Here is a 14,811-nt window from a genome sequence, read left to right as displayed (position 1 = left end):
AACCAATTAGTCCACAAATTAGGCCTGTTAATAACCACTTAACATATTCGTGCAATTTGTAGTTGACACAGGTAGAATGATAATCTTAAAGCTTTATGATTAAAAACGAAGCCACGCGTATTTGTGCTCATCATTTATTTAAAATCTTGACACGCATGCGGCAGGAAACATGAGAAAAAAAAGGACAAAAAAGAGAGTGAAAACTTATGAATAAACTCAAAGTAAAGAAAAATATTTACCCTAACGGTACATAGCTTTACAAGCATTTAAAAACGACGAGGCTGCTTCTAAAGAGTGGACATAAATATTCATCTACAGGACTAAATTTATACAAAAAACATGACTAATTGCTTGACATAAATTAAGTAACAAAACACAACGATAAAAACATCGAGTTCAAGTACACAACGCAATTAATGAAACATCCAAACACTAACAGGTAATTAAAACCCAAACGCGATACGCACGGGAAACGCTGTAAAGGCGTGTGAAGGAGGAGAGCCGGTTAACGGCAAATACTGGCTACAAAGTAATAGGGAAAATGATTGAGATCGGTGCAAAAATGGTTGCGGCAAGGATGCGTTATTTCCAGAAATAGAAGGAAAGGGCGAAGTTTGCCCTAGATGGCCAATACTGAGACGGGCTCAAAACAATAGATATCAATGTCGCGATATTGTGATGAGTCGTTGATAAATTCAACAACCGGCTAAACAAAGTCAGGTGGAAAAGTTTTGTGCCACACAAGTATTTTACACCAAGTTTACTGCAAACGTGGCAATTATTCCACGGACCATATCTTTACAAAAGCTTTCTATCTACCACAACTTTGTTTCAGTTTTTTCTTTTCGGTTTTGCCTTCAGGACAGGCCAAATCCTGCTGTGAGAAGAATAAATTTCGCTACTAACTGACAAATGACAAAACTTTAAAAAAATTAACCTTTCATGAGATTTTTCTTTCTCAGGTTTCTTCAATTTGGTGTTTCCCAGAATTTTGTAAGCGTTTTTAAGAAAGCTGTACGGTCTGTTTGTTTGATTGTCCGCTAGTACTTATCACAGAGACAAGTGATTCCGAACTTCCGGTTGTAGAACATTTCATTTCCGCTTTGTTGCTCTCAACCAACTTATTACCCAGAATACATTGAGCGTTCTTTAAGATGGTGGACGAAAGAGAGTGAGTATTTACTTGAAACAGTGAGCTCAAAGGGAAAGGTTACAGGAGAATCTCTTTTGCGGATTGCAAAACAGAGGTGAGATTTTAATCGATACATGTGTTCACTACGCTGAAGTAGTACTCGTAGTTAACACAAGTAAGTGCTTTTTTATAAAGTCAGATTCAAGATTGTTCAAGACCTGGCTATTCAAATGCTGGTGCACGTCGCCGTTAGAGGTTGTAGCTAGGGATTGTTCCAGTTTATGCTTACATTTCTTTTTCTGCAGAGCATTGCATTGGTAAATAACCCAGTAGGAAAGTTATTATAAACCTAGAATTAAAAAAAAAAAAATACATCGAAGGCACTTGAGGTTTGGTTTGTTTATTTATAATTAAGCTTACATGTACATAGTGTTAAGGATTTGCATTTGTTTTTATCCACGGAAAAATAGCAATTACATGTAGCTATTGCTTAAAATGAATTCCTTAGAACAAATTTATCTTCAGGTTTTTTTAAAATTATTTTTTGTCTTGTTTTACGTTGTTGTTTCGATTCACCCTCCAGCATAATGCAACTTATGATTAAATTAATAAAGTGTAGAATGGATTCTTTTCCTCACCAATGAAATGAAAAAAAAAAGTTAAGGGAAAGTCATGTTCATTTTTGATGGCAGCTTATCAAATGATCACAGCACAATAAAGGTGTAATAAAAGTACTGTACCACTGGAGAGTAGCCACATGTCAGCTGTTAAAGCACTATGGTGGTGTGATCTCTGGGAAGATTTGTTTGCTGCTGCACTTGGGGATGACAGAGAGTAATTTAACTGTTCAATAAGTGTCTTCTTTTGAGTTTCAAACTTGGAAAAGGGTGCAATTCTGCCCCCTGATATGACTTACCTTAAAAAAATGAAGGAAACTATAAGAAATAAATGAAATGCACTGTTGCTGCCAAAAATCACATGGACAAAATTTATTTTAAATTCATACATTTTTTCATTCTATAACAATTTCATTAAGCTCTTTTGTTTTCAAGTCTGTTACTTTTATTGATTTTCTGTACACTTTTTTTTTTTGCTTAATTTATCTATGTTTATATCATTTGTATAAGTTCTTTCCTGTAAATTTTGTTTACTCTTGTTTATAGTTTAACTTTGCTGCATCATTTTTCTTCGTGACTTTAAATGGTTCTCCACTATCTTTAACCAGCCATTTCTCCTAGGATCTCATGTAACATTTGTTGGTGTCTTTTGTTCTCCTTTATTTTGTTTTCTTGTTTGTCTATTTCTGAAGCAACTTATTATTTGTAATTTTATTTTAGCAACCACTTCCTTTGTTCACCTTGCTTTGATTCTTCACTTTTTTTGTTTTGTTTGGAAGTATATTAAAGAGCATGTTTTTGTTTGGATCATTAAAATATTTTTGACTATGATCATGAGTATCTTCGGGACTGTGATTCTCACTAACCACAAAATTTGCATCTTTTCCTCTCTTTGATTTATATTTTTGGAACCAATGATGCTGCTGTTTCCTCCAGCATATCAAAATTTGCTCAGCAAGTCTCCGACATCTTGTATTCCTCTTGATAATTTTCCCCCTGACCTGCATACCTGCTTCTTGATTTATATACTGATGATAAGATATTACCTAATAAATCTGTCCTGAAGAGATGTTTGGTTGCTTACAATTCTGATTCTTTTTTGCTCAGTATACAATGAATGACAACCCAATTGGTAGCCTTTGAAAACCCATGTCTTTTGTTAGAAAAAAGAATGCTCATGCCAGAAGTTTATATTAAGAGTTATATTACAGCTTCCCTCTTTTCACACCAAATGGAGGCTATTACAGTATGTTTATTATCCTTCAAATATTTTTCAACATGCAAGAAACATTTTTATGAACATACTACTATTTATGGCTTGTCAGTGTTCTCTGAAATGATTTTATGAACAAAAAAAGCATGTTCCTTCTATAACAAAGCTTTTCATCTTGAATCAAAACTTAAACACAGAGTATTCCACATTGGATGTAATGTTTCAAAATTGAGGAATTATGAGGTATATCCTTGGATATCTCCCATTTTTAGCGAGGGGATATTCTGTCATGTGATGGGTTTAGACCATTTGCCCACCAGCAAATATATTTGTTGGATTATAATGGAATTATTGATCATGAGTAATTTTTAATAGGAGTAAGGTAGCTGAGGTATTTAAGTGTAATGTGTGGTCTTGTAATTAAGAATTTAAAATATGAAAAAAGAAGGAAAAAAACAGAGATAAAGATAAAGATAAAGATAAAGAAACTAACTTTGTTTTGATTGTTTTTAGGCTCGATCAATGTTATAGATAGCACTGTGTATAGTGTTCAATTCTGTCTAAAACTGTCTCCTCTCAGCAAACTACCTGAAATCTTCCAAGAGCTGAGAGTTGACTCACTCAACTGAAAACCTTACACAGTTTGTTTTTAGTATGGCTGAGAATATGCTGGAAATTGTTTAAATGCTCAACCAAAAATTTGTCTTCAAGTTGTCTTAGATATTTTATTTCATTTAAATGTTTTTTTTCAGGCCCTTCTTTATGGAAACTGTGTGTCCCAGAAAGACAACAGTACCAAACATGCCTGCGATAAGGAGTTTCGAGCTCTTAAAGCCTGTATGAGAAAAGCAGTAAGTTTCCTAGTCGATTGATCAGGCTCTCTTTTCTTTCTGTGTCTAATGAGCTTGGGTACCATCATGATGTTAGATTTCAAACCACAAAATCAATTATCATAACAAGATAGTCAAAGGGGGTACCAAAGTGTCCTGTTAGGGTTGGCAGCTCATGATCTTCTACCCAGTGACAGATGTTAAGAATAATTCTAGCAATCAAGAGACAAAGCACAATTTAATAACAGGAATTTATTGCCTTTAATTCTGATTATCACCTTGCAACAACCAATTACATTATCTAATTTACTAGCATAAAACCCATAACAAATCAAGCATTCTTTTCCATGTGATAAAAGTAGCTCTGGCACATCTGTTATACTGAGTGATTTACTACAAAAGTGAGCCAAGTGATTAAATCGTTAGACAAACAACTCTACTGATTGTTTCTTAAGTGTAGTTCAGTAAACCCAAGTGAATAGGGCTAAGTTGTCAATAAAGAGTGGGGTGTTAAATTAGAGGAAGCCTTGGTTTTAGGGTGCAATGCATTCTTTGCCATACTTGTCCAGAGTTTGTTTCAGATCAAACTTTGTTAATGTACTTAAACATAAGCACCTAATGACTGGCTTCAAGGGAAAAAGTGAGTTTTCTTTTCCCAAGACTCCCAAATGTTCCTGAGCTGAGGACAAAGGGGAAAATTAGGGTCAAATAAAAAATGGTTTTTGAGGTGGGAGGTATAACATCATGATTTTAAACAATTATTGCAGAATAATTTTGATTACCTACATACTTAAAAATGTACTCTCAAACTCATATACTCTCAAATTAGTCAGCTTTCATCAGAATTAATCAGGTTCATACTTTATAATGCAATGGTACTTTCCCACATTGAGAGAGGGATGGGGTTTTAAATTTCATTGTCAAATTGTTGGTGTCCTTTTTTTGTTATTTTCTCTTCGATTTTAATTACCAGTCATCAGCAAAAATAAGGGACTTGAGATAAATAAGAGACTACAGCAAGTCACTTAGACATAGGACTGTTGTGCTTAATGTCTACTTAAGTTCAAATACTACCTTTAAAATAATCTAATGATAATCATTATATACTGGAACAAAATGTTTCCTTCCTGGCTGGTCTATTGTGAATGAAGTGAAAAATAACTTATTAAGTTACTTATTATGTTACAGGTTTTCCATACCACACACTGGCCTGAAATTAAAGCTTTTAAAGATAGCTAAACAGCACTAAACTTTTTCATTGTTAAAGAAAAAAACATTAAAATTTGATGTGTCCATCACCCTCTGCAATCTAATGAATAGTCAGATTGCACAATATAATTATCTTATGGCATTTTCCAATTGGTTGAAAATATTTTAAGAAATGTGCACCAGAAATTTACAAAGAGCAGTATTTTTATGAGGTTTTGTTTATAACATATCTGCATACATAAAACAGCATAAACAGCTCTTGCATTTCATAATTTATGGTTACTCATAATTTGTCATGAAAGGTTTTCAAAAAGCAGTCTCCCTAGCTTGTGCAATTACAAAAGCTTTCTAAACATCACTCATGACTTCTAATTAGGAAATGTACTTGAGCTCATGGGATTTCCCTTACAAATACATGTGAGATTAAATTAGATTCGTAGAATTGAGCAAGAGAAAAAGAGAAATGAAATTCATCATATTTGGAAGATCGATGCTCGTGTAATTGTTCTGCCATTATACACATTTCCATCTGCAGCCTGTGCTCACATGTGCCAATTCCTGCAAGAACACACTGTCAGCTAAGGAAATCATAGAAGCACAATGATATTATAAAATCCTTAATATATACACATGCATTTTGGTATGTTTTAACCCTTTAAACTCTAACATCTTGTATATGTGCATATTCTCCATTCTTTTCTCTATGTATCTCCTAATGTTCTGACCAAGAGAATTTGTTCAATAATCAAGAGCTTTTTTTCGTTAGTAATTGTGTCCTCTATTCAGTCTCATGATAATAATGATAATTTAGGGATAATATTGCAAGGAGAAATTAGTTGCTTGTCACTATTTGGGGTTAAAGGTTTAAAGAAAGTTAATGTTTACACAGTAGAAAACCTGGTGTGCCTGTCCTTTTTTTTCCTATAGGACAAGTTGTAAGTAAAATAGGGATTCTTATCAATGAAAAATTTATTACGTATTTAATTTTTTTACTTCTCTTAAGTTTCCCTCTGGTTTGATGATGTATTTTTGTTGCAGGCAAAGAAAATTTAAGTGTAGAAACTTGAAAAGAGAGAACGACCACTCCTGTTGCAGCAAAGTTCAGAGATAGAAGACACCATAGGGGACCCACTCAATTTTTGCCTGGGATAAAAAATGTTGTAACGAGACTTTTGGGCTAGTGGAAACTTAAAAACAATGTAATGGACATCCTTGTGCTCATTTTGAATGCTATGATTTTACTAGTTTTTTAATTTGTTTTTTTTTTTTTTTTTTTAGGTACTGGGCAGTTGAGCCCATGAAGCACAGATAGATCAGTCATCGAAAAGAATACTGGGCATATGATCATAAAAAAGTCAAGTTCTAACTTAGTTTGATGGCTTGTTATTGAACTTGTGTATTCTAATGATGTCGCTTGTTAATTGTCATCTGAAATCCGCAAGTTTTGATATTTCTACCTCAGTGTCCCCATCCTCTGTCCCTGAGATGTCAAATTGGCAGTTGCGCTGTGTGATGCTGATAAGGATTTGTTATATCCTATTGTGGCTCTCTTTTCCAAGCTTTTGAAAAGAGTATCTAATAAACTAAAAATTCCCATGGCTCATTTCACCTCAGTTGGATTTTGTAAGAGAAAGATATACAATGCCCCACTCACAGCCTACCACACCACGGAAAGCCCAAGCTTTAACATTAACACTTTGTTAGTATATAAATACTGCAAAGATATAAACATTGTAAACTGCTGCTCGTATTGTGTTCACAAGCCCCTTCGGACATAGAGCCCTCCGTTTATAGGCCCTCTCGGATACAGGCCCCTTTGTTTACAAGCTCTTCCTAAACCTCTGACAAAGTTGCATAGTCGCTGAGCTTATAATCGCTAGATTTCGGTATATTTGTGTTGTGGATCATAAAGGATTGGAATAGTCACATTCTCAACTGAAAGTTTGATACCGTTTTCATTGAAAACAAAGATAACACAGCTTTTTTTCGAATTTTCAAGGCTGTTTTGCGGCTGATTAGCTCGCTGTTGAGAGAGGCAAGAGAGGGAACTGAAAGCTACCTATGCGGCCGTAGATCAGCTTAAAAAAACTTACAAAATTCAAACGAACAAACAATATAGAGGGTAGTAAAGTTATTTGTTGAACAGTGTTTCAAATTTCTGGGCCAAGTATGCAACAGTTTGTTCTCAGACAAATCCTCATATTTCGTTCGTCGGCTAAAATAATCATCATATTTGCATAGTTTTAACGGCTTACAGTACTTCCGAGCTTGGGCTGCCTGTGGGCTCAGTCACGCATTCAGCGTAGAACTTAAAAACAAGAAAAGAGTGAAATTACCAAAAATGCGCCATTTATTTTTGATGGATGGGGAGGGGGCAGGGTTGATTGAAATGAGCGAAAAAGCTGCCGTAGGATCAGGAACTTAAACTCGCCCGGTTCTCGCTCGTCTCCAATCCACTGACTCAGAGTCTCGAGCAGGTTTCTTATTTTTGGAAAATTTGTCGGTTGAACTTATCTTCGGAGATTCATGAAAATAACAACGATGTAACCAAGATAAACACAAGGAAATACATTTACCTACTGAATAACAATAGGGGTCAGAGGAATGTAACCGTAAAGTGAGACAAAGACCTCATCAAGTAATCGCGTGACAGTAAGAAAATTTGATATCCATTGTCATAGTCAAGTGAATATTTTTATTGTGCGAATGTAACGATTACACATTCAAATTCTAGGAAACAAACGAAGCGATGAATCGATCGTCATTCGTCTCCCGCCTCTCGTCTCGTCGAATTTCTCGTTTGTAAAAGTACTGTACAGTTATCTACAAATCAGTTAGTTTTACACCTCAGCCGAAGGAAAGGAACTGTAGCTGTGGATGAATTTTCCCAAGCGATTTGAGTAACAGATTGGTTGAATCCTTACCTCTGTGTTCCAGGTAAGACTTAGAGCAGCGGTTTGGAAGATGTTTTGATGACAGTCGTTGTTTGTAGTACCCTCAATTGCAGAGATGCCCGAACAACCTGCTTCAGTATAACTATCATCGTGTATACAGTCGTTTGTGATTCTGATAAATAGCGAAAGCGAAGCAAGATCAAGGTTAATAGAATCTGAATAAAACGTAGATGTTGGATAAACATTCGAGCACACGGTCAGTAGCTTTCGTTTTCTCGGAAATGTTGATGAGAAAATTCAGAACGCTTAAACTACTGTCAAAACATTTGGAAAGAGACGCACTCGGGAAAAATTCGGCTCGGGGGCTCGGGAGCTCGGTATGCTTGCATGTGAACCATTTTCAGAGCAAACTAAGAGTGTCGTGAACTCAAGGAAGCAAGCTGTGAAATGTTGATCAAGAGGTTGTAGTATTTCCGTAGGTTGCTTGTCTTCATAAATCTACCGCTTTAATCTGTCTCTTATCGGCTGTTAATCATGTCTAACGCAGCTAAGTGTGTTTCACATTGTGCAGACGTTCGTAATTTGATTTTAACGTTTATACAGTCACATTGACTCTTAATGAAGAGTTTACGCATTAACTTGGTGTTAAAAATATTTCACCATGTTTACTGTTATAGCAATGGGTAAATAAAATCTAAGGTTGCTGAGTAAAACTTCCAAATCACCGCAATCGAGAGGGCATCCCTCTTTCTGTCTCTTGAATATTGATTGTGTGAAATCCAAGTCATGAGTTTCATTTTCACTTTCACTTAACGAAGAGAAATTCCCTCTACTTCCGGTCGCTTTCAGCAAGGAATTATTTTCCCTTTTTATACCAAACGTCTATTCAGATTGAGTCGCAGCTAAATTCTTTAATTTGAACTTAAGATTGTCATGCAAGACATAAATTATCACGGAAAGAAGCTCATTAGAGATTAAGGTGTGTAAAGAAACCTCCGATTTTTTCTTTTGTATTGTGGCTTGTTTAACTTCAACTTCAACTGATAAGTTTGGAAAATGAACTGATTGCTGAAGCGCTCGGGGAAGACAAATAATATTTTCTTTTGTGTTCTTTTTTAGCTATGGAGGTTCCTCAAGGCCAGACAGATCAAGATCGTGAACAAGACAGCTCTCCAGGTTTGAAAACACTGAATATGAACATTAGCACAATTCTGCAATGCGATCTTTCATGCTTAGAGTAGAACTACCACATATTTGAAAGTTCACTGTAAATATTGATCATGACCTTAAATTTTGTTTGAAAGTAAAATTAGTACAACGACATGAGGATGGAGGAACATGAAACTTAATCGTGCTGAAAATATTACGTGGCTTTCAGAGCTGTTAATTAGAACCTAACCGGAAAAAAAACTGCGGGCTAGTCTGCTATCTTTTGGTGGATATTTTCACCTCATTTTGCTTAAAGAGATGTATCACAAGCCAGGAACAGGGTTATACCCCATTCAAAACAAAGCTTAAGAGTGTGTCCACGAGAGCACCAGACAGTCGTGCTACATACCGTCTCATCGATTTCAGTGAAATTTGGCCAGTTTAAAGGATCTACCCCAAAACTCAAAAAGACAAATTGGTTTCTGTTTTGGTTTTTTCCGGGGAGAGATAGACAACCCCCCCCCCTCGGTTTTTCTTGGTTTTTACCAGGGAAATCGCTTCAAAATAGGTAAAATGTATGAAGCTTTCACTGCCATGGTATTTAACCAATTACTCTGAGGGTTTGCACACATATTATTACATCCTTATTACAGAACTCCGCCAAACTAACTGTTGCGTGACCCGTAGACTTTCCGTAGGAATTACTCAAGCGCGTTGTTCATGCTGTCTGCTAGATAAAAACTTCAGAATAATCTGCAGATCTCTATGATTATTTGCTTCCTTCTCTCGTAAAATACCGTATTTTTTTAAAGCATTTTATGACACATATAAATCCACATCTCTCTCGATCGAGTGTTGCCAGCGTTTGATTGCGTGACTAGTAAAATTTATTAATCATTAACTAAAATAAAATAATAATTAGAAAAATATCTCAGTGAATTTAAGGGAAGTATTAAAGGAAAAAGAACTGTAGCCCTCATTCATTAAAAACCCCGAATAAAAGTGAAATAAATGTGATTTTATTGAACGTTTTTATGAAAGCTCATAGCAAGATCTAAATTTCTGTTAAGTTCGAATGTGATTTTTTCCTTGTAATCTGTAATAAGTCTAGTAATAAGTCTAGTCGTCAACGCTTCATTCATAGTTTGACCTTTAAGCTGTCGACTGAAGTAACGCAATCGTATCGTTTTGCCGTAATAAATGACTTTTGAAAATGTTTTAAAGATCTATTAATTAAATTAATTTTGCATGACCGTTACACACATTTGCTCGCGGGTATCGCGCAAAATTATTCAACCTAGTTTACTCAACATTTTGCGTCGATGAACAAGATAATTTCTCAAATCACCGCTCAAATTTACAGCTGATAATCCTGTAGCATGTCCCAAGTTAGAGGAATGATGCATCTTATGCACTTATCAGCGGCCATCCCGGGGGGGTTGACCCCAGGGACATACTGGGGAATAGCGCGGGATTTGCTGACTTTTGTCGCCAATTTTTGGCCCCGGATGGGGGTATTGGACCGCTTTTGCACTTCCGAGGCAAGATTCTCGGGGAAAGACCCGCGGGATTTGTAACATCGCCGCTACCTTGAAAATGAAAGATCTGGACCGGGGGGGGGGGCTGGGTATTACCGTTGAACGGCTTCCAAAATGGCGACGGAGAAAAAGGTAAGTGTGTCTTACGTTTCTCTCGTAAATCTGTCCCCTTTTGTCGGTCATCCTTCCCTAACATAGCGAAAACATTTTTCGCAAGAAATCTGTGATCTCTTTCATGCTAATCTTTTGATGATTAGGTGTTGAATATTTATATTGCCATCTGTTTGAATTATTCATATTTTGCTAACTATATATGTTATTGTTAAACTTTTATTAAAAATTATGCAGGAAATTACGATACAATTTGGAATTCCTTTCAAATTATGTTCTCCGGGGGAGGGACAGTAGAAGCTTTTTGTGGAAGAATATTGGCCCTGGATAGGTGGAATTTGCAAATGTCTTGGTGCAAATGCCCGGGGGTTCTCCTGGGTCAACCCCACGGGATGGCCGCTGATAAGTGCATTATCTCAGAAAATTCCCAATGATTATAAATTCATTCTTAAACCAACAACACCAAATTTGGCTTACCTTTAACAATTACTTCCCTCTCAAGAACGCCATCTCCACCAGTAACATGTGAGACGAAAAGATATATGATACACTCCCCATAGATCAAGTGTCAGGGGATTAACTTGATTCACTTGAGTCGATAGTCGTCAGTACCGCAAAGTAGTTTCCTTTGCGGAATGTCGGTCAGCCCTATAGTTCTTTTTCCTTTAGCATTTTCCATAAAATTCACCTTAATATTTTTCTTAGCTAATCAATTATTTTTATTTTAGTTAATGATTGATTTCTTTTTTCGCTTTTCACTCGTGGTCATTCGTGGTGACTCGTGGTGACTCGTGGTCACGCGTGGTCACTTGGGGTGTACTTTTAGACATGATCATCGGCATCTAAAGTTGGAGTAGCTAAAAATATGTGAGGCGAGTTGCGTAAATGGACGCCATGGGACAAATATTTCAAATATCACGATTTCCCGACACATCCTTTGTCATGACTATGAAAGCGATCTTCGCAGTAATGAACACTACTTAAGAAGTAGTGAAAAGAAGTGATAGATCGCTTTCATATTCACGTCTTTAACCGCAGTTCAAATATATGACTTCCATATATTCACAACCGTTTATACATCCGTTATCATTATTCCTTGAATGTTTTGGTGAAATTTGACCAAAATCGGACAAATCTATGTACCCAATAAATTCGCTCAAATTTGTCATATTCCTCCTGAAATCAAACTCGAGATTTTAGCTCATAGAGGTTCGCAAGCAACATCTCCCTACGGCAGGAGATTATCTCGCCTCCTGAAACCGAAAACAATGGGACAACTGCACCTCCTGGCGTCAATGACGATGGATCAAGGTTCTCGATCGCTCGGTGGAGCGTCGAGGAGGGCGACACAATAATGAGCAAAGTTGCCAAAGGCAAAGAAAACCCGCGGTAAAAATGGAGAAGCCGGAAAATGTGCTGAGGAGCAAGACAAAAAATCGACAGAGAGCTTTTAAAATTACGACTCGAGGCGATTGTTGATGTCTTTGTATCCAGGCTTCACTAAAGAAAAGGAAACCTCGTTTTTAACTTTATGTATGGCAAAGTTTGGTTGGACGGCGACTTTTTTGTTCGAAATATGGACGCCGGCGTGGAGCTCCGACAGTACATGTCTCTTTTACAAAGGATTTTTTTTCTTTTCTTTAAAGAATGGTACTCTTTCCTTCTTCTTTGAGCCTTTTTTTTTTTTTTTTTTTCACCAAGGACTTTTTCCCGCTCTTGATTTTTCCGTAAGCAAAGATTTTTCCACAAGCAAAGAGCTTCTACGAGTGATTTTTTAAAGAGCGCGATGTAAACAAGATATTAGAATTAGAATTACAAGATAGAATTACATGTAAATGAAAATCGAGCCTCAACGTGAGCGGTTGCCGCGAAACTCCCTCAGGGGATTCGCCCAGGTCCGAGATTATGAAACCTTCCTAATTTGTTAACTTTCATTTGAAAATGCGCTTTTTAAATAAATCGGTTGCTTTTTCGGTATTATTTTATGGAAACTTAATGTTGAATATTTGAATTCAGTGTAATCAAATAAAACAAAATCGATTTTTTCGACCTCTGAAGGTGGAAATTCCCTCTGCCCCCGGTCGCTCGCAGCTAGGAATTTTCACTTTTTCCGTGGTATGCGTATGGCATACCATGGTGAAAACCCAGCTGTGTTTCTTTTTCATTGCATGGACAAATTGCAAAGCTAGTCAATAGGAATACGTAAAATCTTATCGATTTTCATCTTATGTAAATATTGGCGGCTGGACTGATCAGAAGCGGACGAAAATAATTTTCTAACAAAAGAAAACCTATGGAAATCATTTCCACATATCGATAATTTCACTCAATCAAAAAACTAGGTCATGTTAAGTACGTTCTGAGGTATTTTCTTTCCGAGGTAGAAAACTTATCAGATACAAGCCGGAGAAAACCGTGTGAACAAAGATCATTGCGTTACAATGCAAATATATATTGAGGATTGGAGAATGGTGGAGTTTGGATTGTGAAGGCGAGGAAAGATTTGGATTCCAGCAGCTAAATTTAACGAATTCTGCAAACGTAAATTCGATAAACGCAGATTGCTATTTTTTGCTGTTTTTGTCGGCTGTATATAGCTTAATAGGGACCTTTAGCACCAAGAGTTTTCATAGCGGCGGCGACGTCGGTGGACGAAAGAGACTGGGGCGAGGACGGCGTTGTTCCCGCCAAAATATAAACCTTTAGCAGCCTCCATTTTCCGACGGCAACTTGCCGAGTTCTTTGAAAATGATTAAATTTAAGACTTGTCGAGAGATTCTTTTGCTTAGCTATGCAGACAACAACATTTCGAACGAAGAATTTGTTCCATTATACGACTGTTATCGTTCAAAAAATCCAGATTTCGGCTATCAATTGTATGATGTTTTCGATCTAGAAAACATGAATTCAACTGACTGCAAGGCCGAATTTCGTGTGGAAAAGGCAGACCTTCCTCGCCTTGCAGATGCCTTACATATTCTCGCAGTGTTCCATTGCAAACAAAGAAGCATTTGTGATGGTTTGGAGGGACTGTGTGTGCTGCTGAGACGAACAAGTTATCCCTGCAGATTCAGCGATATGATTCAACCTTTTCCAAGACCGGTTTCTGTTTTGAGTTTAATTACAAATGAAGTCATGGATTTTATTTATGACAATCACTGTCATCTCGTAACAGAGTGGAATAGAGATGTACTAAGCTCAGTTGCTCTTCAACGGTATTCTGAAACCATTTCAAGGAAAGGATCTCTAAATAACTGCTTCGGTTTCATAGATGGGACGGTCCGACCAATCTCCAGACCTGGGAATGGACAGAGGATTGTGTATAATGGACACAAACGTGTTCATGGACTAAAATTTCAGTCCATTGCCTTACTGAATGGACTTAAAGGAAACATCTTTGGGCCAGTAGGTAAGAACTTAAACATTTTCACTGAATCTTAATAAGATTAATTACAATGTTATTCATATGGGTTCCCAAGACTTTTTATGAACTTTTGTTTCAGAGGGACGAAAACATGACGCGGGTATGCTCGCTGACTCTGGGCTTCTGAACAACATGGGGAACTTCTCCTTTTCCCCAGCTGGCCAACCTATGTGCGTTTATGGCGATCCGGCTTATCCCCTCCGGATTCATCTTCAGGCGCCATATCGCCAGGGACGTCTAACCCAACAAATGGAAGATTATAATAAAGCAATGAGTGCAGTGCGAGTGTCCGTGGAATGGCTTTTCGGGGACATAATTAATTCCTTTAAGTTTTTAGATTACAAGAAAAATTTAATGATACGTCTAAGCAGCGTAGGAGAAATGTATTTTGTGCTTTACTTTGAAATGCCATAACTTGTTTATATGGTAATCAGACGTCTGAGTTTTTCGACCCGGAGCCCCCTACTCTAGAGGAGTATTTCCAGTAATCAGATTTAAAAGCAAACAAAATAAACATTGAAAACATTTATTCTTCAAAGTATGTATACTTGTGAACATGGGGCTTCCAATTTATATGATTAGTCCAAGATACAACCTTTAAAAGTTCTGAAATACATGTAAACGTTAAGCTTAAATCTTATACAACAACAACATATGTTTTAAATAAAAACATTTTGATAGCTGATTAGTTATC

General features: G+C 36.7%; 2 protein-coding genes and 1 long non-coding RNA gene across 3 annotated transcripts in view; all 3 read left to right on the top strand.

The window, feature by feature from the left end:
* LOC149053098 (uncharacterized) overlaps positions 1–14,811 on the top strand; it is a 110,268-nt gene that overhangs the window by 82,881 nt on the left and 12,576 nt on the right. The gene's annotated exons all lie outside the window — the stretch shown is intronic.
* Positions 7,455–9,347, top strand: LOC149053101 (uncharacterized). The gene is made up of 3 exons (XR_016188920.1): positions 7,455–7,653; positions 7,736–7,938; positions 9,015–9,347. It is a non-coding gene; the product is annotated as an uncharacterized LOC149053101 (long non-coding RNA).
* Positions 12,096–14,692, top strand: LOC149053100 (uncharacterized). The gene is made up of 2 exons (XM_089213350.1): positions 12,096–14,102; positions 14,197–14,692. Exons 1-2 carry the CDS (start codon positions 13,442–13,444, stop codon positions 14,529–14,531), a joined length of 996 nt encoding a protein of 331 aa, XP_089069476.1. The 5' UTR covers positions 12,096–13,441; the 3' UTR covers positions 14,532–14,692.

This window comes from Pocillopora damicornis, chromosome 1 (genome assembly GCF_964200805.1).
Source record: "Pocillopora damicornis chromosome 1, jaPocDami1.2, whole genome shotgun sequence".
Classification (NCBI taxonomy): domain Eukaryota; kingdom Metazoa; phylum Cnidaria; class Anthozoa; order Scleractinia; family Pocilloporidae; genus Pocillopora; species Pocillopora damicornis.
Note: the sequence above shows the minus strand (reverse complement) of the source record. Positions and strands in the feature narration are given on the sequence as shown.

Bases quoted from the DNA above. Each gene is read 5' to 3' on its own strand.
- LOC149053100 (XM_089213350.1), top strand. From the start codon at position 13,442: ATGATTAAATTTAAGACTTGTCGAGAGATTCTTTTGCTTAGCTATGCA. The intron at 14,103-14,196 runs GTAAGAACTTAA...CTTTTGTTTCAG, and splicing joins AAACATCTTTGGGCCAGTAG to AGGGACGAAAACATGACGCG.